This window comes from Gossypium raimondii, chromosome 6, assembly GCF_025698545.1.
Source record: "Gossypium raimondii isolate GPD5lz chromosome 6, ASM2569854v1, whole genome shotgun sequence".
Lineage (NCBI taxonomy): Eukaryota > Viridiplantae > Streptophyta > Magnoliopsida > Malvales > Malvaceae > Gossypium > Gossypium raimondii.
This window is the reverse complement of record NC_068570.1, coordinates 6,937,686-6,962,669: the sequence shown is the minus strand read 5'-3', so window position 1 is coordinate 6,962,669 and position 24,984 is coordinate 6,937,686. Positions and strand designations below refer to the sequence as shown.

Genomic DNA, 24,984 nt, shown 5'->3' with positions numbered 1-24,984 from the left:
TTATAAACCCAGTGGCAACTTTTATCTGCAATTACGTTTTATATCCACAACAAGTGGCAGTTCATCTGCAAATCAGCGGTGGTTCATCTACAACCTGGAGTGATATGGTAGATGATCTCTGGGGAACTCATAAGTGAGGTGTGTAGCGGAGTTGGATAGACCCCTTTCTAATAAATTGAAATTACATTGCCATTCATTAGTATGTGCATATATAAACTGTGATTTCTGAGATAGTGTAGTGAAGTGATTATATGAAAAACTGTTAATCTGAAGTGCTTTATGATTGTGATTACTCTTAGAATTGCTAATCATGTGCTTTGACTACTATTTCATTCCAACTTTCTTGTGATTGAACTCACACTGAGCGTCATAACTTATTCCCCTTTAATTTTCATCCTTACAAATAACCCACCAAGTTAAGACGAGGTCGTAACATTCAAAGGGTCTCGGCTCGGCTTCTATTTATTGAATTACTTTAGGGTCATTATTTGATTTATTTTATATTGAAAGTTTGTATGATTTTAATTTTGAATTGTGACATGAGACATAGATTTGGGGTTTTTTCTTTATATATTTGATTTATTTGATTTATTTAAGTTGATTTTAGGATATCAAAATATCAATATTAGTTAGTTATGCATGAGCCTCGTTTTTTATTCAAAACTGATGTAAATATCACTTTTCCGCTACTAAAGTATAAAAAAAATTAGGTAGTAAATAAATTAGTAATTAACTAAGTTTTCTTCCAAAGATAACAAATGTTCTAAAATGACTGTTCTCAAAATCTCGATAGCTTACTGGGTTATTTTCGTGGCTAATGTAGCCTTCTGAATTCAGGTATAATGTCTAGGTTTGGTTAGGGAGGTTACATAGTGACATCCAACATAGGGGTTTGGTAATAATTGAACCTTCAATCTTAGTCAAAAACCAACCATGGGATACTCCACTTACTGCTCAAGTGTCTAAATTTGATATCAGATGAAAGTTTGTTGATTTTTTCTTGTGAGCTGTATGTTTAGTTGCATCTAGATGAAATAACTACTAATAAGAAAATAAAGATAAACACCAAAAAAATGTTTACGCGGTTCTAAAACCTCTTACATTTATAGAGCATTGTTTAGAGAGTAATCAACTATCAACAATGAATACAAGCTATGATTTAAGCTCAACTCACTCACTAAGTTGTAACCTTACTCCTATACTTCAAACTAGATCACTTTTCCTCTAAAATTTTCTCTCTAAAAGTTTAGATATAAATTGATTGACTTAATTTGTGTACTTACAAATTTTGAACTAACAAAATAATTCCTAGTCGAACAGATAAAAAGTTCTCTAATTCATGCACCTAACCTAAACAAGTCATTCAATAAAAATACAAAATAGGCTTGTTGAATTGCAATAAATTACAACCACTAATCCTTCTAAAAAAAACCATTAAAAAGTTCTTTAAATAATCGCATGCTGGAAGAGATCCTCTTAACATCAAACCCATTTGAAAACCAGATCTTCTACATAAGGGAACTTTGATTGCATTGAAAGGTAAAATTTTTATCTTTTCTTATCTTGATTCTTCCATATGAAGTATTCACTAGTCTTTTGCTAACATTCCTCGAAAATCAATAATTAACGGTCTAAACAATTTTGGTCAGAATATTCTAATAAAATAAAACAAGTTATAATGTCTTGCCAACTTTTCCTTAAGTTATAATTGACGTTGCAGTGGGCAATTATAGCTGAAACTAACATATTTGAAAACAAGAAAAATATTAAAAATGGAGATTCTTAAGAAAGTGAAGAAAAATAAAAAAGAATGGGTGGCAGTTAAAATTGATCTTGAAAAAGTGTATGATAGAATAAGATGAGATTTCATGCAAAATTGCTTAAGTGATGCGAGTTTTCCTAACAATTTGCGTATGGTTATTAATTCTATGCTTATATAGGTGTTATGGAATGGTGTACTAATTGAAGAATTTGTTCCATTAAGGGGTATTAGATAGGGTGACTCGTTGTCTCCTTACCTTTTTGTTCTTGGTATGGAGAGATTAGGGCATAGTATTTGTAACACCATGGAGAAAGGGTTGTGGAAACCTATTTGTTTATCTAGATGAGGGACACTGCTTTCTTATTTATTTTCTGTAAGTGATTTAGTTTTATGAAACCACTATTGATCAAGCAATAGTTTTGCTATTTTTTTAGCACAAATTAAATGCTAGCAAATTGAAGGTTTTTTTTGCTAACATGTCAGGCTCTACCACATCAATTATTTCTCAACATTTGGGTTTTCTAATAGTAGATGACTTAAGAGTATATCTGGGTATGCCTCTTTTTCACCAAAGAGTTAAAAATGCGACTTTTCAGTTTCTTATTGATAAAGTTTATACCAAGCTCTCAAGATGGGAAGCTAAGAAGCTCTCTTTAATAAGAAAAGTAACTTTAGCTAAGTCTGTTTTAATGGCCATTCCTAGTTACTTTATGCAGACTACCATGATTTTGATTGGGGTGTGCAACACTATTGAAAAGTTGGTGCGTGTGTGGTTTTATTTAGGGTTCTTCTATTGAGAGGAGGAAAGTTTCGCTTACTAATTAGAATTCTTGCTGCCAACCTTTAATTAAGAGGGGTTTAGGCTTACAAAAATTAGGTGACCAAAATAAGGCCTTTCTCCTTAAACTTGGATTTAAGCTTATTACTAAAAAGGAGGCTCTTTGGGTTCAAGTTGTAAGGAGTAAAAATAAGTTTGAGGAAGGATGTCATATCTCCATTGACCAACCGATCTGCTCCTTTGTTTGGAGATCACATTCTAAGATATGGGGGACACTCCGTGAATGTATTCATTAGGTTATAAAGGATGGTAGGTTAGTGAAATTTTGGGAGGATAGTTGGATTTCAAGTATAGGTATTTGATTGAGCAATTTCAAGGTCTAATTATGATGTAAGGATCGATTCATGTTAGTGATTATGTCGATTCTATTGCAAATTACATTAGTGAAATAAACAGTAATGTAAAATATTGATTTAAAACACAAGATCGAACCACAAAAATGTAGTTATATATATAAGATCTGAAAAATAGAAATTGAAAATAAAATTGGATCGAAATTGTGTACTCATAGGTAGGCAGAAATCCGATTGGTAGTTGATGTATGTTTTTACAGTTTCCTTAAAACAGATTCGGCCGCTCATTTGGTGCTAGAGAAACGTTGGTCGATTGTCTCCTAGGATACAACAACGAGATGAGCACGACAGTAGCACGATTGCAGTGATCAACAAACTATAGCCCAACTTTCTTCTATCATCAAAAATAGATTCGAAATATACAGGGAAAAGATCTCAAAATTTTGTACAAAAAATAGAGAAAAATTCAGTGTATTTTTCTTATACAGATTATTTTGGTTTAAATAAAAATAATTCAAAATGAAAGAACTTTTGGAAATTTGACTAATAGAGCCATTAACGTATACGTATTGGGCTAAAATATTCGTAGGCCTAGAAGGGCCTAACCGGTCTGAACATTTCACGTTGCCCACGTCGTGCGGGTGTGCCCCCAATCTCGACAGGTTTGGATTTGCACCTCCTATGCGTGAGGAAGAGCATTAGCTTAGCCATTCAATAATCACCAAGTTGGTTCATATATATAAACATTTTCCATTTTCCATTTTCCTCAACATAATTCACAAGTGGCTTATTTTGAGCATCAATTTCTTATTCATCACTCAACCATTTTGAGCATATGATATACCGTTGTAACGGTCTCATGAGGTAGAATATAAAACTATAATTTTATGATTCAAATCTCCACCTTTACCAATCGAGAATATGCCTCAAAACTTCCAAAAATCTATTTTTCCCAACAATCCCCCACATGAATGAAATTGATAGTTTTAACGAAAAACATTCACTCAATGTGCTGATAGAATCTACAATCGATAGTTGCATAGGATAGGCAGGCATCAACCCTTGAACCTTTCCTTTGTGAAAGTATATTTACTTTACTAGCTGACCAATAGACGCGATGTCCTTGAACTTTTCTGCCATTTGTGTAAACGATGATATACCTCTCACAACTACCTCACTGGCAAGGTTTTAGTTCTTATGGGTATGTTCATATGGCCGTGAACATCTCCTGGTTCTACAAGAGTTTGAGAGTACTATACCCAAGTAGTCTCTTCAAAGCAGTCCCACTTCACTCTCACATATGTGACTTATGTTGCTCGGCTCACCGGAACATACGATGGTCATTACAAGCATTGCTTAACCTATCCCACTTTTAATCACTATTTATATCATAGAAACAGACTTGGGATAAGAACCCCCACAGTGACCTCACAAGGTCTATGCAACTAGGTTGTCCCTTACTGAAAGTTTTGATCTTTTGGAGAGTGTTGAGGTTTTGCATCATTTTCCCTTCCATTCCTTGCCATTGTGATTGGTGATTGATAAGTATTCATCATATCTATACGTTTAGGTCCTTTTCACTTAGTTTTTGGTTGAATTTTAACTAAAATGTCATGCATTTCGAGTTAATTAGAGTAGTTTTCATTATTTGTATTCATTTTGCATTTATGCATTTTTTTAGTTTTTCATTATATTTTAAGTGTTTTCAAGTAATTAGAACTTAATAAGTTTTGTGTGACTTTTTCATAGGTTGAATTATGCTTGAGATGCAGGATAAAGCTCGAAAGAAGGTAAAACATAAAAGTGAAAGCAAGGAAAATTTGAGGGGAAAAGAATGACGTGGGCGTGGTGGCGCTTAGGCTAGACGTAAGGGCCAATTTGGGCTCGATTTTGCCTCCTTCAATGCTTTTAGATTCTTTTTATTTAAGACCCTATAAGCACTTATAAATAACCTACTTTAAGCTAGGTTAAAGGAAGAAGAGGCTATGTTAAGTTAGTATTGTTTATTACTAAGTTTTTCTAGTTTCAAAGCTACTTATGAGTTTTGGTTCTTTTCTTTTTATTTTGAGAGTGATTGTGTTGAAGATTTGCTTGTAGATTCAATCAATTCTTGGATCATATTATTGAAGAAACTCGTGCTTCAATCAAATAAGTTTCTTTACTCTTTTTCTTTGTTTTGATTGTATTCTTATTTGTGTTTGGTGTTGATTTGAATCTTACTATGAACTAAGTGCTCTAAGTGGTGAAGGAATTGTAATTCAATGAATTAGTAATTGAAATAGATTAAAAATGGTTTTAGATTGTAACTAGATTAATTATTCAATTTGTTCTTCATAATTACTGGAGGAAAGTGCGACGAGATGTTGGCTTAACATTAGTGATCTAATTGAATAGTTACCCAACTTACTAATATATACACCGTGACGCTATTTGTAAGATATACAAACTTAGGTAGTAGGGAATCAATGATATTGGCAATCAACGGTTTAGTTAATTCCTATAAGCTATACACCAAATTAGGAATTCAAGAAACACTTGTAAGTTATACAGCAACTAAAGATACTTACACCTTCATGACCAGCTTAGTTATGAACTATAGATCCATTGATGACCGAAATGGATTATTAAATTCCAATAACTAAAAATTTCTTCACCACTAAATCTCTACGAATATTCTTCAACAATTGCTTTTGATGTACTTTTGTTGTTTTAGTTAAATTTATTAGATTAGTTTAGTAAAAAATCATTTTCCTTGATTTAGTTAATCTTAGCTAGTTTTAGATTTAGTAATTAGTTGGTTTAATTAATTAAGTTGCGTTAGTTATTTGTTTATTCAATTTGACTCCAATCTATCTGCGAGTTTAATACTCGAAATCCTTCATGCAACAAAATTATTTTGTTGTAACTTATTACATAAAAATGGTAACATTCTTGTGCGTTAAAATCATGTCTTATTTTGTTATTATTTTCATCACCGTCTTTCGCAACACTAAAGTTTTTTTGCGGCGTTGTTGAGTGTGGTTTTAATTTTTATCATTTTGATGAATTCACTCTTACTCACCTCCTTTAATACAGCGGTTTACGCGAGAAGGGACAAGGCAGGATGGATGGCCTAGGAACTATGCAACTACAACCTACTAGCTGGACCCTATTCGCGCTCGCTTAGATCAGCATTCAAGGGACGAAATTACTTAGAGTAGTATTAAGAAGCCAGGGACTTCTGATACAATTCCAAAAGGCACTACTGCTACAATAGCAGCAAGGACGAAGTAAGGGAGAATAACTACTCTCGGGTACAGCCAGCCTTTCTGCAATCGATACGCTCGCCCCTTTTGATATAATGAAGCCTTTCTTTAAAGGTAAGATTTATTAGAAAATAACTTAAATTTTTAGAGCTAGCAAGTTTTTTTACAAAAAAAGTAAAGACTTAAGTGACAAACAATTTTATTGTCACAATAATTTTATAATAGCGATCACTGTGTAAGATTGCACTATTATATTATTTCCGGCCGAAAGAAATTTGGCCAACTATATTGGTGATTGAAAACAAGGCAATCTAAAGATATATATAATATAAGAAATCTTAGAAGATCTAATAAAGCTTTAATATACTTGCTTCAATGATCACTGGTCATAGCTCTCAACACTATATGAAACTGGGATCAAACTAAGCACAAAAGTTATACTTGAAGCTCCAAAATCCTTGCAAGATTTAACACACTTAAAGTCGGTTACGCCATAGATTGTTGACAAGCCACAATACACCAAACTGCACTTTAATGATGAACCAAATCAAGAATCTGGCTCTCAATCAGAAGCCAGGACCGAGTAGAGATTCATTCCTCCAATCTGACGAAGAGCCATACATAGATAGGAGTCATACCATGATGAACAATGAACAACACATGAACTCTAACTGAGATAACTGACAGTAAGGAAGAAGCACAGGAGAAAATGAGGCTAATTTTTTTTTTTGTATTTATCGGTTCTCATTAAAATCCAGCAGGCAAGTAATATTTAATAATAATTGTTACAATTGCAGTACCTTTAATAAGTCCTGTGGAAAATAGAATTGAAGATATCCAATTCATGAGAAGCAAGTGCTAACCCAAATTCAATACTGCCTTCCTCCTCTCTACCCTCTGCAATAGAAAACAGAGAAAGAGATCCCAACGACCCAATGTTGGCGACCTCCGTCTTTCTAGGCCTTCCCCACCCAAAATCTACCTTATATAATTCGAATTTTGGTGATGCTGAAACCATGATAGGAGGGTGTCTACTTTTGAACTTTTCCCTTTCTGCCCCTTTCAGTGGTCCTTTGTACGTTTCCATAACTTCTCTTCCAATGGCCTTGCCTGCCACCACAATTCCATTTTCTCCCATCAGCGCACTTCTCTTAACTGCTACGGTGCGTGCTATAGTACAGTTCCCAAAGTATGTGGCAGGTAATTTTAAGTGGCCTCTACAATCTACTGCAAATAGGAAATAAGAAAGCTCATCGGAGTCATCAGCTGATGAGATTTGTTGTGATACCGTTGTTTCTTGTAATTTTGTCAAACAAACCCACATGTAAGCACATGTTACTACGAATGTTGAAATACTTACAGGCTCGGACCCGTTGTCTTCCACGCAACCTTTTGTGACCAAATCTTTCAATAACTCAACTTGAGACCGTTTGATAGTACAAGTGATTCGAAGCTTTTTGATGGGATTGTTAGATAAATCCTCGAAACTCCACTTCCGCTTCATGAAAAGACATGCTAGTCCTAAAGGGTCTTCAATCAAATCCCTACTGCTGAAATCGGGTAAGGGATTGTTGAGACAAGTCAAATCCCCTTGAGACTGCTGAATGGATGCCCATGATTTCATAAAATGAGCAAGTGTTCTACCGTCACCCGCAACATGGCAAAAGCTAACTCCAATTGAAATGCCTTGGTTCGGAAATAGAGTGACTTGAATGGCCATAAAGGGCATCTTTTGTATGCAACCACTCGACGTCTTACATGCAATCGCAGGCAGTAACTTGGGGAGAATAAGTTGAAATTCTTGAAAATGTCTGGCGTGATCGCCTGCGAGATGGCTAAAATCAGCTGTGGATTCATTGACGAAAAACGAAACAGAATCACCCTGTGTATAGAGAATATAAGGGATTTGAGGAGGCGCAGGGAACACAAGATTACCGGCGAAAGGAAAGAAACGTTGAAGAGTGAGGGAGAGAGATGTTTTGAGAGAGGGGAGAGTGGTTTGCATGAAATACGAGGTAGGGTGCGGGAATTCATAGAAAAATAGGCGTTGGAAGGGAGAGGAACCAAGGAACTGAATGTCGAAGAAGGTGAGAGGGAGAGAGGTTGTGGGAACTGAAACTGGTGGTGGAGATACATCTTCCACCACCTTCATACATCTCTCTGCTTGGGTTGCCATAGCTTGGAGTAGTGTTAGAAATTGTTTTCCCTTTCAATCAAAAAGATCTGTCGTATAGTTTAGGGATCGAGCTTTGGATATAGATTTTGGGGTTCTGAAGATTTTAGATCCAGGTTCATGATTTATAATAAAAAAATTTATTAAAATTATACATCAATTATAAAAATGATTAAAATATTATTAAATAATTAAAAAGTCATAAAATAATTTTGAAAAGTTGAACGATTAAATTTAAAAATTAATAATTGGGTGACTAAAATAGAATAAACTAAATAGTTAGGTGAATATTCTTGTAGTTTAACATGTTGGATTCGGTGCCCTAATTGTAAGAATAGTTCTAACTTTTAGAACATATTAGTTAATAAAATTATTCACGAATTATATTAATACTTTGTACTATTGTCCTCAAATAACTTTTGTACACAAAAGATCTTAGTCACTGGTTGTCTAATACCTATATTTATGATTAAAATATGCTCCAAGTTCTCATGCTCCTTGTAAATTTAGAATTTAATACTTTTACTTTTATTTTTAAGGATTTAGACCCTATACTTTTTAAATTTCAAAATCGAAGTCCAATTGTTAACACCACCTTAAAATTTTTCTATCAAATTCGCTAGTGTGACGGTTTAAAATTAAAAAATATTCACTTGGTAGCCATGTAATAAAAAATGATATTATAATGAAATTGAATTTAACAGAAAAATTCTAATGGTATTAACAATTGGACTTACATTTTTTAATTTGAAAAGTAGATGACTAAATTACTTGAAATAAAAGTAGGAGGACTAAATTCCAAATGGACAAGGAGTAGAAGGACTTACAGCACATTTTAACCTCTCTCTATATATGTTTCCTGTATGCAATTGCCGGTCTCCGCCAGTTACTGCAATTCGAAACAAGAGAATGCAGTAAACCTAATCGCATTATTCTTCTAACTCTTTTTGAAGTCCAAGGAAATGCTTAGAAGAAAACCCTCCAAAATCGAAGTCAAGCTCGAGGACAAGCAAGAACTCGAAGATTCCCGCAAACCCTCTCCTCCTCCTCCCTCAACCGCCAACGCCACCTCTTCTTCCTCCCTTCTCCACCTCCTCGATCGCTCCCACCCTAACCCCTCCTCCAAACTTCAACGCATCGGCCTTTCCCCCTAATGGAAGTCGAAGTCAAACTCCGCCTCCAGGACGCCTCCGCCTACCGTCAATTAACCTCCATCCTTTCTCCTTTCCACTCCAAAACCCTCCATCAAGAAAACCTCTTCTTCGACACCCCAACCAATACTCTTTCCTCTCAACTTTCCGTTCTTCGCCTCCGCTTCCTCAACAAGGACGCCCGCTGCATCGTTTCCCTCAAATCCAAACCTACTCTGGTAGATGGTGTCAGCCGCGTGGCGGAAGATGAGGAGGAACTAGATCCGTGTTCTGCACGCGCTTGCGTGGAGGACCCGGCAAGGTTGGGGAAGATCGAGTCGAGGATTTTGAAGAGGGTTAAAGAGGAATTTGGGGTTGGGGAAGAAGTGGGATTTGTTTGTTTAGGTGGGTTTGAGAATAAACGAGAGGTTTTTAATTGGAAAAATCTGAAGCTGGAAGTGGATGAGACTAAGTATGGTTTTGGGATATGTTATGAGCTGGAATGTGAAAGTGAGGATCCTGATGGCGTTAAGAAATTGCTTGAGGAGTTCTTGAAGGAAAATGGGATTGGTTATTCCTACTCTAAGATGACAAAGTTTGCTGTTTTTAGGTCTGGGAAATTGCCTTAGCGAAGTGAGTTTGAGGTTAGTTTCTTGCACGGGCAGTTAAAAAAGTAAAAAGTTTATGTTTGGTTGTTTAAATTGGTCTTCAGTTTATTCTTGCTCCTTATATGGATGAAATGAAGGCTGCTTATCATTGTGGGTATTTGGTGATGTTAATTTGTTTGTTTTGTGGTTTCCTGATTATGTTTTTGCTTAAATTGCTATGCTGATTTGATTTTATTAAAGTGCCGATAATCTTTTTGAAAAAGAAAACATATGAATGCATTGCTTATTCTTCCATATTCACTGTAGTAGCAATTATGTGGAAAAGAGAGAAAACAAGATAACTCCTTTGACAAGTATCAAAACAAGGATACTTTAACTCCTTTGCTAGTAGAAATCATGCAAATCTACATTTGTACTTTCAGGACTCCAAAGCTCATCCACAATGGGACATGAATAGCTGGCTTAAGCTCATTAATGTCTTAAGGAATAATGACTTAGTTCATCAATCTTCGCCTCTTGCAAAGGCTTTTCTTTTTAATCAAGAAACTATGCAGTGACGCCTTAGACTTACTGCTTTCCTTAAGAGCTTTATCCTAATGAACCTGTGTGATTTCTCTCTGTTCTTTCTGTGTCAAGATTTGCAGTGAGGACAAGTTTAATGGTTGATGTTAATCACTTGACCCTTCATGATGAGAAGGGAATGATCTTGAATGGTTCTTTCTTTTATGTCTGTCCGGATTTGCAGTGAGGACAAGTTGAGTGGTTGATAATTGTTCCACTGTCCTTGATGAGAAAGGGGTGATCTTGAATTGTTTTCTTTTGTAGGCAGTCTAAAACAGTGAGGACAAGCTTGTATGCTGTATTAATTGAAATGTAATGCGTGCATCATAATAGTGTTTTTGAGTCACTGACTTAATCTGATAATGTGCTATTTTCATTTGTAGGATGTCCTGCGGTATGATTATCCCATTGTTCCTTACATACAAGCAATGGTAGAGAAGCAAGGTTTATCATCTTCCTTGCAAAAATAAATGTTTACTTTCACGCAACGCGATTCCGAGATCTTGCATCATTAGCGAAGAAACATGATTATTATTGCTAGTTATTACTCTTTCGACAGACAGTCAAAGAAGTCTCGTCTCTGTCTTAGTGGCTGTTTCCTATGAATTTCATTTGATTGTGTTTCAGAATTTTGTGTATGCTACGGCTTCTTTTCTCCCATAGCTGCCTCTGATTTGTCTCCAACTTACAGTCTCAAGCCCTAATTACCCATCCTACGGTGGGGTGCTTTGAATGCAAAGATGAGTTAGAATTTCCAAATGACCTATGTATGGGTGGAATATTAGCCAACAAAAATTAATGTACATCACCTATCAAATACGAATGGTTAAAGAGCATTGCTTACAGCTAGCTTTTAGTCCTTCAGGCCAACCACCTATGACATTTGTACGTAAGAACATGACAGATGCAAGAATTTAGGTTCATTCGGAACAAAGGATGGCAACTCTCCTACTCTATGCAAATCACAAACAACTTGAATCCTCCCTATCTAATGGCGTGTGATTAGGTTCATTTCCTCTTCTTAGAAGGTGGCTCATTAACCTCTTCATCTTCCTCTTCTTCGTCCTCCTCTTCATCCTCAACATCCCCTCTCATTGTCATCCTCCTCTTCTCCACTCCCTCCATCCCCATTGGCTTCAGGGTCATCCTCTGGATCCCCTTCCTCACCTGAGAAATCCTCATCAGCTCCATCATCATCTTTTTCATCTGCATTATCATCCTCTTTATCTTCATCATCATCCTTTGTATCACTGACATCTTTGTTTCCTAGACCAGGATGTTTCCATTTTAGAAGTTCATCAAATGGAAACCTGAAAAAAGTTAATCCCACCAACCTGTCAGATTTCCTCTGTAAATTAAGCTGAAAAAGAAAAAGAATCTCCTTACCTCTCATCTATTGCAGTCAAATTAAGTGATGAATTCATAGCATTAACCACTGATCTTGTCTACAACAGAAATCTTATATCTTGTTAGAAAGGATCTAAGCCAACTACATACACTAAATAAATTAACACTGTTAACATAAGTAAGATCAAAGAATATTAACACTCTTAACATAATTAAGATCAAGGAAACAAGTGGAAGGAAGAGTGGACTACAGACGGGGAGGACAAGAGTGGAAAGAAATTGTTGCAAGTGACTTCAAAGAGGGGTGTAACTGAGACTTCGTGCACTTATGTCAAAATGTATACTTTGCCCCACATCAATAGCAAAGTCTTTTCTCTTTTTTTCTTCCATTTCAGCTGGTGTAAGATATTTAGCAGACTAGGGGGTGAAGTGGTTTAAGGTGGTATAGGAGGCTGACTAGCAGGAGGCAAAGCTAGTAAAGGGTTGGGGGTAGCTTAGTTGTTGTTAGTAAAGGGGGTGTATGTGAAGGTTTAGGTGTCCAACTAGGAGAATGGGTGCAAGAAGTAGGCCAAGGAAGCTTAGGTGCTAGGGAGGGAATCGATTTCTTAAGGGTAGGATACAAGAGGTGCTCACACGCATGGCTAAGTGTAAAGTTTTAGTGAGAGTTTTGGGACGAAAAATTTTGAGAAGTTTAGCAACATCGGGCTTAAGGTTCTCAATGAAAACACTAACAGCATAAGAATCCGAGAGTTGGAGTTCGTTGAGGATACCTAAGAAGTCTCCATTGTATTGGTCCATTGTTGCAGTCTGCTTCAAGCTCTCCAACTCTGCCATGGGGTCCTCAAACTCCATAAGTGCAAATTGAGCCTACAATGCTTCCAAATAACAATCCCAGGATAATTTCTTAATCTCTCCTTGGATCTTGGCATAGTGATAATGCCACTGTAAAGCCCGACCTTCCAAATGCAGCATAATGACACAAAATTCGCTATGGTCAGAAACATTTCCTACTGCAAAATAATGTTCTAGCTTCAAATACCAATTCTTAAAATTATTCCCATTAAACCGAAGACAGTCTCATCGATAGGATCTGGTTGCTCCCGATTCCCAACTACCCGAGTGCAAGGGTTTAATGGGTAGCAAAGAGGCCTTGCCCCGATCCCCTGCAATTGAACTAGATTGTGGTGAAGAATCTAGTAGGCCTTTTTGGCTCATCATCTACATAAGAAACTTCAGATTGGCTTGTAACTGATCAAAACGACCATCCAACTTTTGGTCCAAGTGCTTCATGTCAGTTTGTGTCTTTGTAACACCCTTACACGAGTAAACTCGAATATGAATGTTACATTTTACACTAAACACTCATTTACAATCCCAAATACTTATAAATTTGACTTTTATTAATGATTCCAAGTTCTCATTACACTTTAAAGGGAATAATTAAACTATTAATAAAGTTTAATTGCTTATAAAAGGTTTTTCAGTCTCTTTTAATCCAATTAATGTCTTTAAACCAAGGCCTAAATGTCTCAAGACATTATCATAGCACTGTAGAAATTTAGTTTCAAAGTTTCCTATTTCGAGCTAAATGAGTATAGGTCTTGCGCAAAAGAGCTATTGTCTTGAGACAGTTCAATATGTCTCGAGAAATGACATTGTTTCTATCGATTTTTAGCTTCGAAGTTTTTATGTCTCAAGACACATTTTGCATGTCTCGAGACCTAAGACAGAGGACCTGAAATTTTTGCTTTCAAACACTTCTAAACTATACCAAATTTGTTCAAAATTAGTCCAAACATTAAGCGAAACTCTTAAACTATGTAATATCTCATATTTACCCATTCAAAACACCAAATTTGACAAGTATAAGTGCAGCTAAACACCTACTTACTCTATTGTTTCACCTATGTATATTGATCTGTTGTGATTTACACTATTAGTTATATCCCTTTTTCACGAAATTTAAGCTTGTTTAATAGCTAAATCAAATCATTTTAGTATTAATTTATGTTTTTACAGTTGAAGTAATAATTTATGCTTTTTAATAGTTTTTATGACGTTTTGATACTTAAGTAAGGTTATGTGGTTATGTAGGGTGATTTGGGAGCTAAAGATGCAACTTCGGGCTGAAATTGTTGCCAAAGTCGCAACAACGAAGTATGAAAGTTGTGACATCAAAGACTGACTTGAAAATAGCATCGAGGACAAAACTTGATTGAATGTCGCGACATCGAGCTACGAAAGTCGCGACATCGAAGATCAAAGCGATGGAAGGCTACAAACTGTAAGGGATGTCGCGACGAGCAAGGTGCTCCACGTTATGACAATTCCACAAACACAACAACTGCATTTTCGAGGGGTAGTTTAGGGTCTTGTTCGGGTTTGAAGTCCTAATTGTTGTATTAATTAGAGAGGCATCTTAGTACTTTGATTTTAGCTTATATAACTGACCGTGTAATCAGAATTAATGGGTAATTCAAACTTGATCAGATTTTGATACTTTCGTTTTCACTTTTTCGTTATTCTTTAGTTTAGTTTTCTTTTATGTTTTCTTAAGTAGAATTCTTCTATTCTGAAGTTAGATGATTGCAAGCGGAGATTGTTCTAGACGCGTGTTGTTACATTGATTAAATCTATAAGCACTCTCTTCTTTATTTTATTTAGTTATATCTTTGTCGTTAATTCAATTTAATTGATTGTTTGTATAAATAGTAGAATAAACTTGCACTTTATACTTATCTCGCATGAACCAACTACTTAACTAGATAATCAATTAAGTAAATAATTATCTAAAATTAGGTATTTGCTCAAGTTTCCTAAATAACTTAGTATACTAGGATTGACTACCCTAGTAGAATATCTAAATGGGTGCGACCAAAAGAGTATCCTGTTGAGTATGCATTTAGTGAACTTGTGCTAAACAGTGAGACTAAAAGGGTATCCGTATGCCTAGGTGATACCAAAAGGATATCTTAGGTAGTAACTCTTAGTAAATATGAGATCGAAAGGTTATTCTTAATTAAGAGTGGTAAATCACTCAATTAAGGGTAATTAGTGGCTTAGTTGACAATTAGTAATTCGATCGATTCTAGGCTAAGTAGCTTGCATCGTTAAAACTAGGAATAGGAAGTTCCAATAGTTTATTTTAGATTTAGTTTAATTTCATTAGTTTTATTATCATCTTAAATTAGTCTTTACACTACTAGTCCGTGACTCGATTAGATTAGTGTAGAAGCCCAAATTTGCTGGCCTAGTAAAAATAATAACCCAATCACAAATGGGCCCAAAAATTAAAAACCTAGCCCAAACAACATTAACATTTTCAGCAGAAACGAGTAAAAGAAACCCTAGGAGCCGCATGCCTCGGGTAGCTTCCTCGTCTGCCACCCCCAGCCACCAGGCACCTTCAGCGCACGCCTCTGACACTGCCGCCGTTGGCCCTCCACGCGTGTCAGACCACCTGCAGAGAGAAATGAATGCAAAGAAATAAAGAGCAATAAAAAAAAACAGTTTGTAATGGCCTATAAAAAACAACAAGAGCCATTTTTTTTCTTCTTCGATTTTCTTTGTAAAAAACCCACATCAGAAATCAAAAGCTGAATAGAAAATTTTAAAGGTTGAATCTGTGCTATTTTCTTCTTCATTTTCTCTTATTTATTTGTTTTATCTTATTTTATTTTACTTTTTTTCGCCTTTTGCAAATCTATTTTAAATAACTATAATAAAAAAAAAACAAAAGCAAAAAATAAGGGGGAAGGGAACTCACCGGAAGTGGCCATGGTTGCGCCGTCGGAGGGTCTCTCATCCATCGCCCGAATCGGGTCCAAGAGGCTGAGAACTTCCCTTGTTTTCGACTCCCATGGGTTGAGGGAGCTTTGGCTCTCAAGGATGCCATGGAGCAGGGGCTAACGGGCCCATTCTTCGGCGCCGGTCGCCGGCCACTTTGGTGGTGCGACGGAGGTCTTGAGAGACCGTCGGCCATTTGAGAAGGGAGGGTGTTGAGAGAAAAACTGAGGCTCCTTCAGTTTTTTTTAGAAAATATGAAAAAGTGAAGTAAAAAAAAATATTTTTTGGTTTATCTTAGCAGTGAAACGGCGTCGTTTGATGAGGGGATCTGCGCATGCTTTGCCTTAATGGGTAATTTATGTATTTAGTCCATCCACCTTGCGTTGAAGTGTAATCCAACCTTTTATTTCTTTTCAATTTGGGCCGCGAATTTTGTTTTTGTTTCAATCTGGTCCTCGGACCATGCGCAGACTCTCACTGCGTTTAGGGGTGGGGAATATCTCCCTAAAGGTCCCTCATGTCATCAGCGCATCTTATTTCAGTCCCCTTGCGAACTGTTTATAATTTTGCAATTAAAGCCTCGATTTTTTAATTCCATTTCAACCTCATCCTTGATTTATTTAATTTATTTATTTGTAGAAAAGGTTCTTTTATCGTTACTTATTTTAAGTTTTTATATTTATTATTTATTTGCAGTTGTTTTACATTAAATTTATTTATATGTATATATATTATTTCTTATAAACTCATGTATGAACATCTTTCAAAATTTTTTTATGTACGTATACATATGTTATTATTTATTTTAAAACCTCTCATATATAAAACTTTTAAATTGTTTCGCATATGGTTGTTTTTATTTTTATTTTTATTATTTATTCGAGATTCATTTATTATTATTCTAAATTTGCTCTACATTTTATTTATTTTAATTTGCTCTATACCACTCATTTTGAAATTGTTATATATGTTATTTAATTTATTCATCCCTTTTTTTATTAATAATGATGTTTAAATAATGTGTGTTGAGTGATTATTTTCATTGTGTGTGCTATCGGTATAATTTTATTCATGTATCATTACTCTATGTTTATTATTGTATTGATTAGTTCATGTCCTTGTATTGTAAATTAAACTCCGACATAGTTATCCAACTTAGATTGCTTTATTTTATTCTAAGTGAGATAAATGCATACTTTCAAATAGATTACCCGCTATTATTCAAAATAGAATTTTGTTAAATAAGGTAATATTTTGCATTCTAGAAATTTGAGAAATTGTACCCTAACTTACTGGGTCTCGATTTTCTCGTTAAACCCAAATAGCAAAATATCTTTTTAAATTTCAAACACATAAAATTTCAAAAAAATAAAGGCAATACTCTATATTTAAAAAATTCGAGAAATCGTGTCCTAACTTACTGAGCTTCGATTTTTCTCGTTGATTTTAAGTAACCAAATATCCTTTTAAAATTAAAATAAATGAGGTTTAAATAAAAAGTGAAATGCAAACTTACTCTCAAAATATGAGATGCCGGGTCCTAACTTACTGGGTGTGACATCTTGTAACTTCGAGATAAGGAGGCATTTTCTATTTTTGATTTAATTAAAGCATTTTTAAATCAACATTAATAAAAGAGGATCGTATTTTTAAATCTTTTCAAACTTTCAGCTTTCGACATAAAGACATTAAATAATCAACTAGGTACCAATTTTGGGCGTTACGAGGGTGCTAATCCTTCCTCGTACGTAACTGACTCCCGAACTCGTTTTTTTTGAATTTCGTAGACCAAAATCGTTGTTTTAATAAAATCAAATCATTTATTGAAAACAACCACTTTTTAAGGTGATCCGATCACACCTTATCAAAAAAGATTGGTGGTGACTCCCGATTTTTTCGTTTTCGTTTTTTTAAAATCTAAGTCGACCCTGTTTTATTCAAAAAAATGGTGTCAACAATTAAGAATTGTTTCTAATAATTAATTTAATAATAGTTTTCACCAACTTAGCAATCCTTTGGGTATAATCCTCATAATACTTCCCAATGTTTTGTTCTAAATTAATATATAATTTAAGGTTTAATATTTAAGTAAGTGTATATGATTTAGATTTGATTATTTTTATTTATAATTTGTATAATTAATTATTAATATAATTTTAAATTTTATTATATGATTTTAAGGGTTTTTTAAAAAAAATTACAAGCATAACACAATCAAAGTAAAAGTACAAATACATATATGAGTAAACTACTGAGTGTAGAACCAAACTATTATAGCTTTAACTACATGTTAGAATAGTTCAGACTATTGTGATGAGAAAAACAAAACACTAAATTATAATAATAAATAATAGACTCCAAATTTACATAAAATCTTAAACTTGCATTTGAAAAAGGTAATTATGAAGTTTTGTGTTAGATGGAGACTTTTGGAGTGTCACTCAATGTTTTTCCATAAATATATGTATACTCATACGTCTCTTTCTATCCCAATTCCCACTTTCCAGACTAAAAATGTTATGAAGATTAGATTTTCATATCTGTTATTCCATCTCAAATTTTCAATTTTTTTTTTTTTAACTTCAAAGAGAGTAGAAGCAACAAGCATAGAGGCACCTTTGCCTCTGGGAAAGAAGGTTTTTATTAGTTTACTAGTCAATCAATTCTCTCTCTCATTCGGTTAATTCTTGATCTTATCGGTTGGTCTGATCTAATTTAAAAAATCATAGTATATTTTAATCCAAATTCTAAATTGACAAATTTGGGTGAAAAACCTTTCGATTTTATTGATTGAGTTAAAATTTTTAAATAAAAGAAGTAAGCACGTGATATTAAATCTCAAATTTTATCAAACTAGAAAAAGGAATAGCTAATAGGCATATTGTAACATATATAAAGTGATGTTTGACAATTTGTAACCTTGTTTATAGATAGCGAGAAACAACTTAAGTTGATGAGATTAGAAAAAAACTTGATTTGAGTAGCAATCTCTTTAACAAGTGGTTGGTGGAATTCCCAATCCCAAGTACTTGAATGTAGCAACTAACAAGCTGAAAGGTTCCATAAATATTGAAGCTAAATTGCATTTTAGCTTCTTTCTTTTTTATTCAATCAAATTAAATTATTGATGAGTTATCGACTCTCCACAGAACTAGAAGGTTTACAGAATTTAGAGGAATTGGATTTCGTGGCTTCTAAAGGTATCAAATATCAAACGGTCGATTCGGTTAATACTCGAACTGAATTGCTATTAATAGAATTATTTGAAATGAAAAAAATTTTAACCGTTAATCGAACCGAAGTTTTTTTTTCAAATACATTAACCGAACCGCAATATTTCGATTAATCGAATTAACTGAAATTTATATATTTTTTCTTTTGGTTAAAATAAGTATAAAAAATATATTGCTAATGTTCATTTTCTTTTATTTAATAGTTCAAAAAACTTGGAGGTGAAAATAACAAATAAGACATTAGAAACACTACATAAGTATTAAAAGTTAACAACCAAACATTACATAAGTCTTGAAAACAACAAATATTTTCGTTAATTGGTTAATTCGGTTAATTATCTAGTTTTGAGCCGAATAAATCGATAATTGAAATTTCAAAAAATCATCAATCGATATCCAGCTGAACTAAATTTAACCACCGACTGATTAACCGAATTAAATCATTATTCTAACGTTTTATTTCATTAATTTACATGGACAAGCTTATCCAAAACATTTGATTAAGTAGTTGTATTTGCTTGCTAATGCAGAAAGTTTGAGAAAGTTAAAAGGTTGCTTATTTGGAAGGGGTTTTTCACAATGAAACTACATCGCTATTACAAGTGGTGGAGGCTTGCTCACCAGCCAAGACCCTGTTTTTGAACAACAATTACTTAACCAAGATTACTTCCTCTCAAGGTGAGTGAGGGTTTGATCACTTGGCTACTTTTTAATTATATCCAATCATATAATATAATATAATATTTTCCCTATTTTGCACAGAGTTGAATTTATCCAGCAAAATTCTCGTCTCACCCATAATATTCTTCAAAGCATTGGAGCATTGACTTCTCTTAAAAGCTTGATTTTGTCGAACAGTTCACTGACCGGCCCCTTACCTCCTAAAGGTATACATTAATTACGGTAAACTACACCATCAGTCACTAAATTATGAATAAGTTTTCGTTTTAGCCACTTAACTAACAAAATGTACAATTTGGTCACTAAACTATTTAAAAGTTTTTATTAAGTCATTAGGCTGTTAAAATCAATGTTATATGACTTTCTCTATTCACACTGCATGCACCGATAAAAAATTTATCTTTCCCCTTCTCTTTTATAGTTTAGTTTTTTTTTCTTTCTCATCAAAATAATTTTAGACGTTTCAAATTTGTAAACCAAAATTCAAATAGTTTTTTTCTTCGATCTTCAATACTGATTGTCAAATCGGCTTGGGTCTAAGGTATGTTCTTCTAATCGTTGATGGGTATTGTTCCACCTATCGATCATCAAATCTTTGCTTAGAGCTCGCTAGTGAAACTTTTTTTTCTAGAAAAACTTAACTGCCCAGTGACTTAAATAAAAACTTTTGAATAATTCAGTGACTTAAATGAAAACTTTTGAATAGTTAAGTGACCAAATTGTTACTTTTTTAGTTAAGTGACCAAAATGAAAATTTACCCATAATTTAGTGACTAATGGTGTAGTTTATCCAATTAATTAATTAACATGTCAATATCTGATGCATTCATACACATCATCTAAAACTTTTAAAAGTAAATCTAATTACCGTTCATTTCTGTATATTTTTTTACAGGTTGGTGTGGTTTACGGAAGCTGGAAGAGTTAGATCTTAGTGGAAATGCACTTGACGGGTCAATTCCTTCATGTTTCCGTAACTTGACTTCTCTTGATCTACTGGATATTTCAAGCAATCGTATTGAAGTTGCATCATCTTTCAAATCATTTGCAAACAACTAAAACCTGAAAGCCCTATTGATCGACCAAAACATTTTAGTGAGTGATCCTAGCTTTGAGCCTCAGACCCTAAACCCAGAGTTTCTTCAACTAAAACTCTTGAGTGTGTCAAATTGTAGAGCAAAGGGTATTCCCAACTTCCTCCATTACCAAACTCACTTGAGATATCTTGACCTTTCACATAACAACTTGGGTGGACAAAATCCATCTTGATTATTGCAGAACAATACAAGGTTACAACAGTTTCTCATGCAAGGTAATTCCTTCAAGGGTCCTCTACAGTTACCAAAACATGTTAACGTTAACATGTTTCAAGTTGATATGTCTGGGAATAAAATGCAAGGCCAAATTCCAATGAACATAGGCTCCATGTTTCCGCATCTACAGATCTTAAACTTGTCTAGGAATGTCTTTGAAGGTAATGTTCCTCCATGCCTAGGTGGTTTGAAGTCTTTATCTTCATTAGATCTATCATATAATAATTTTTCTGGAGGAATACTGGAGGAATTAGTTAAGAGTGGCTCATTGTTGACTCTCAGACTTTCAAGTAATAACTTTGAGTGGGGAAATACCACCTACAATGTTTACCTTAGATAAACTGCGACAGTTATATTTGGATGGCAATAACTTTGATGGAGAGATGCCACTGATAGATATCTCAACCCTTAGTTTTTCTGCTCTTAGTGATATAGATTTTAAGTGATAACCATTTGTCTGGTGAGCTCCCAAAATGGATATGGAATGTGCCAAACTTGGAGGCATTGGATTTTTCCAACAATAATTTCTATGGTCACATTCCTCTTGAATTCTGCAATTTGGGTTTGCTTAGATTTTTAGACCTTTCTCAGAACAATCTTTGTGGTTCTGTTCCATCTTGCATCAGTTCACTAACCATAGAGCATCTTCACCTGAGCTGAAATAGACTAAGTGGTCCGCTGCCGCATGCGCTTTACAACATCTCTTCGTTGGTGGCATTAGATCTTGGCCAAAACAACTTGACTAGGAAAATTCCATATTGGATTGCCAATCTTTCGGCTTTGAGAATCCTTGTTTTGAGAGGAAATCACTTCGAGGGCGAAATTCCTAGTCAGATTTGCCAATTGAACTTGTTAAGTATCGTAGATCTTTCTCAAAACAAGCTTTCTGGTCATATTCCTTCCTGTTTGAGTACTTTAACTCATTAGCCAACAGACAAGTCTTTTCGGACTGCAAGCACTCCATATCTTATTGATGCGTCACAGGACTCTGAGTTTGTATTTCCAGGTTCAAGTCATCGATATCCCGGTAGCTATGTGGAGGAACAAGTACTGTTTACGACAAAGAAAGGATAGTACTCATATTCAGGCAACCTTCTTGAGTATGTCTGGAATTGATGTATCTTGCAACATGCTAACAGGTCCAATTCCACCAGAACTAGGAAACTTGAGTGAGCTCCATTCATTAAACTTGTCCCACAACAGTTTGATTGGATTTAAACCCTCATCGTTCTCAAAGCTCGAGCAAATTGAGAGTTTGGACCTTTCTCGTAACAAGTTAAGCGGCATAATCCCCATCCAGTTGATGGAGTTGAATTCTCTGGCAGTTTTCAATGTGTTGTACAATTGTCGAAACCGCTTTTTTGAAAACAAAAATTTTGGTTGTCTACTTTTAAAAATAAAAATTGAAGTCGGCACCGATCCTTGATTGGGGTGTGATCGGCTCACCTTAAAAACAATTTTGGTCTGCGAAATTTGAGAAAACAAGTTCGGGAGTCAGTTACGCACGAGGAAGGGTTAGCACCCTCGAAACGCCCAAAATCGGTACCAAATTGATTATTTAATGTCTTGGGGTCGAAAATTTGAAAAGATTTTAAAAGAAAACTTTTTATTTCATGAATGAATCAAAATAGTAAGACATTCTTATTTCAAAGAGATAAAACACCACACCCAGTGAGTTAGGACACAATATTTTTAAATCTTCAAAATACCCGAATATTGCCTTTTACTTTTGAAAATTCTTATTTCGAGAAGTCAAAATATCAGGACCAGTAAGTTAGGACCAACATTTTTGAACTCCCAAGAATAAGCTTTTATTTAAAATTTGCGAATTTAATGCAAAATGAATACTTAGCATTCTAAATGCATCGAAGAATAATCGCAATCCAGTAAGTTAGGACACGGTCTTTCTCGAGAATCATGAACGCCAAATACTTTGAAAATTTATAAAATATGATGATTTTGACAAAACCAAAATATATTTCCCGAAAGGTATGTTAAAAGTTAATGTATAGTGTGAAACAAAACTTTAATTTAAGACCAATATGAATAAATATTTACAAATATATATATAAGTACAATATACAAGTAAATTTACAAATATGTATACGCATATATTTAACACACATATACAAAGATACATATAAAAGACGAAATGGAATATGTCAATCAAAATCTAATAAAACTGCATGTATGTATTTGAAAATCATGAAAATAGAATAAATATAAAAGCATGTACCAGTATATATTTACAAAATAAAATGTATATGTATATATTTATAAAAATAAAAAGTGTGTAAGTATATATATAATATAAAGTATAAAAAAGAAAGTAAAATAAAAAGAAGTATGTATGCGTAAAATGTATGCAAATTTAAAACCCTTAAAAGTATATATTAAAATATGCACATATATTGTATATAAAAATATGCGTGTATATGAATAGCAAATACAGTAGTAATAATAATAGAAAACAATGCAATAATAATGATGTAATGTAACATAATAATAGTAATAATGGCATAATAATAGTAAAAAAAAGATAATGATATATAAAAAAAAGAAAAAATGAGAAGAAGGACTGAATTGAATTTTAAACAAAAATGGGGGGCTGATTTAAAAAAAATTTAAAAAAAGATCGACTTGAACGCGCGCGTAACAGTGGAGGACCAAAAGCGAAATTATCCCCTCCTTCCAAAGCGCTGCGCAACGAGGGACTAAATTGAAACAAACATAAAATATGCGGCCCAATTTTAAAATAAGTAGAAAGGACTTAATTGGAACGCATTTGCGAAAGGGAAGGCCTAAATGCGAAATTAAACCTTTAAAGCCAAACGCGCGGATCCTCCCCTTTGGATCGGGTCACCGCGCGGGTCAAGACTTGGATAAAACGGCGCCGTTTTGAGGTTTCAATAAAACCCAATTTTTCCTTTTAAAAATTTCATAACTCATTTTAAAACAAAAAAATGCTGCACCCCTCCCCCCTTTTTGTTCTCTGCTAGGGTTTTATACCCAAGCCGCCGCGCCGCCGTTCCACAGGCGCCACAATCCGATCGCGATTGAGGTGGCGCCGATCGACGCCCGCCAGAGAGGTAAGCTTCCTTCTTCTTTCTTTGTTACTTCTTTAAAAAACAAAACGCAAAAGAAAAGAAAAAAAAAATAAAACTGCAAGAACCCGATTCACCTTAAGAAAAAAATCTTTGTATTTTCTATTTTTCTCTTGATTTCTCTCTTGTCTATTTCTCTGTCTTTTACACTCCAAAAATCCCCCTTTTATCCTTTTTTACAATCGGTTTATATAACCGAAATAAAACATCAAAATATCAAAAAAAATCAAAAGAATCCTTATTTTCTTGTTATTGTTGCGATGAATACTGATGTTGGATCCGCTTTTCTCGCAGGTACGACGATCGTGGAGGCGCGATTTGTGCGGAGAGGGTGAGCTGCGGCGGCTATTGGCAAATGCTGCTATGGTTCTCTTTTTTTGAGGGGGCTTAAGGCTAGGATTTAATTTGGGCTTTGCAATAATTGGGCTGTCCCATTATTTATTCTACACGGGCCTGGGCCAATTTGGGCCTACTACAACAATAATTTGTCAGGTAGTATTCCGTATGATAAGGCTCAATTTGCAACGTTTGACGAAAGCAGCTACTTGGGAAATCCTTTTCTTTGTGGACCTCCAAAGCATGAAAGTTGCAGTGGAACTGGTTTGCCCAACAACACCAAATGCCTCTAGCAGTGAAGAAGAAAGCGGTTTTATGCACAAGCATGCCTTCCTTGTGTCCTTTTTGGCTTCTTACCTAATCGTGTTAACGACAATTGGTGCCGTCCTATACATAAATCCTTACTGGCAACGAAGATGGTTTTATTTCATCGAGCAGTGCATCAACACTTGCCACAATTTCATTGTGGACAATGTTTCAGAAGAAGCTCGTAGCCCAATGCCTTCGTGGTTTCCTTTTGTTTCTCATTGTTTAATTAGTGATCTTTTCTAATGTTACGAAAGTTTGAACTGAA

General features: G+C 34.5%; 3 protein-coding genes and 1 non-coding gene across 4 annotated transcripts; 2 read left to right on the top strand and 2 right to left on the bottom strand.

Annotated features, from left to right (window-relative positions):
- Nucleotides 1–6,370: 6,370 nt before the first annotated feature.
- LOC105773074 (coumaroyl-CoA:anthocyanidin 3-O-glucoside-6''-O-coumaroyltransferase 1) lies at nt 6,371–8,428 on the bottom strand. The gene is made up of 2 exons (XM_012594704.2): nt 6,939–8,428; nt 6,371–6,742 (listed from the first exon to the last, which is right to left on the bottom strand). Exon 1 carries the CDS (start codon nt 8,312–8,314, stop codon nt 6,941–6,943), a length of 1,374 nt encoding a protein of 457 aa, XP_012450158.1. The 5' UTR covers nt 8,315–8,428; the 3' UTR covers nt 6,371–6,742; nt 6,939–6,940.
- A 785-nt stretch (nt 8,429–9,213) lies between these two features.
- Nucleotides 9,214–11,294, top strand: LOC105773075 (triphosphate tunnel metalloenzyme 3). Its single transcript, XM_012594705.2, has 2 exons — nt 9,214–10,085; nt 10,994–11,294. The coding sequence occupies exon 1, from the start codon at nt 9,465–9,467 to the stop codon at nt 10,068–10,070; it is 606 nt and encodes a 201-aa protein (XP_012450159.1). The 5' UTR covers nt 9,214–9,464; the 3' UTR covers nt 10,071–10,085; nt 10,994–11,294.
- Nucleotides 11,295–11,355: 61 nt separating this feature from the next.
- On the bottom strand, nt 11,356–16,026 carry LOC105773076 (uncharacterized). The gene is made up of 4 exons (XR_008197130.1): nt 15,724–16,026; nt 12,728–15,417; nt 11,997–12,055; nt 11,356–11,920 (listed from the first exon to the last, which is right to left on the bottom strand). It is a non-coding gene; the product is annotated as an uncharacterized LOC105773076 (transcript).
- Nucleotides 16,027–18,870: 2,844 nt separating this feature from the next.
- On the top strand, nt 18,871–24,962 carry LOC105771715 (receptor-like protein 13). Its single transcript, XM_052631960.1, has 8 exons — nt 18,871–18,943; nt 19,544–19,654; nt 20,553–20,680; nt 20,936–21,295; nt 21,406–21,579; nt 21,977–22,308; nt 24,369–24,440; nt 24,587–24,962. The coding sequence occupies exons 1-8, from the start codon at nt 18,871–18,873 to the stop codon at nt 24,960–24,962; spliced, it is 1,626 nt and encodes a 541-aa protein (XP_052487920.1).
- The last annotated feature ends 22 nt before the right edge of the window (nt 24,963–24,984 follow it).

Coding starts and splice junctions, on each gene's coding strand:
- LOC105773074 (XM_012594704.2), bottom strand. CDS start 8,314: ATGGCAACCCAAGCAGAGAGATGTATGAAGGTGGTGGAAGATGTATCT.
- LOC105773075 (XM_012594705.2), top strand. CDS start 9,465: ATGGAAGTCGAAGTCAAACTCCGCCTCCAGGACGCCTCCGCCTACCGT.
- LOC105771715 (XM_052631960.1), top strand. CDS start 18,871: ATGAGTTATCGACTCTCCACAGAACTAGAAGGTTTACAGAATTTAGAG. Junction 21,580..21,976: donor AGAACAATCTTTGTGGTTCT/GTTCCATCTTGC, acceptor TTGTATTTCCAG/GTTCAAGTCATCGATATCCC. Junction 22,309..24,368: donor CTGGCAGTTTTCAATGTGTT/GTACAATTGTCG, acceptor CTTTTCTCGCAG/GTACGACGATCGTGGAGGCG.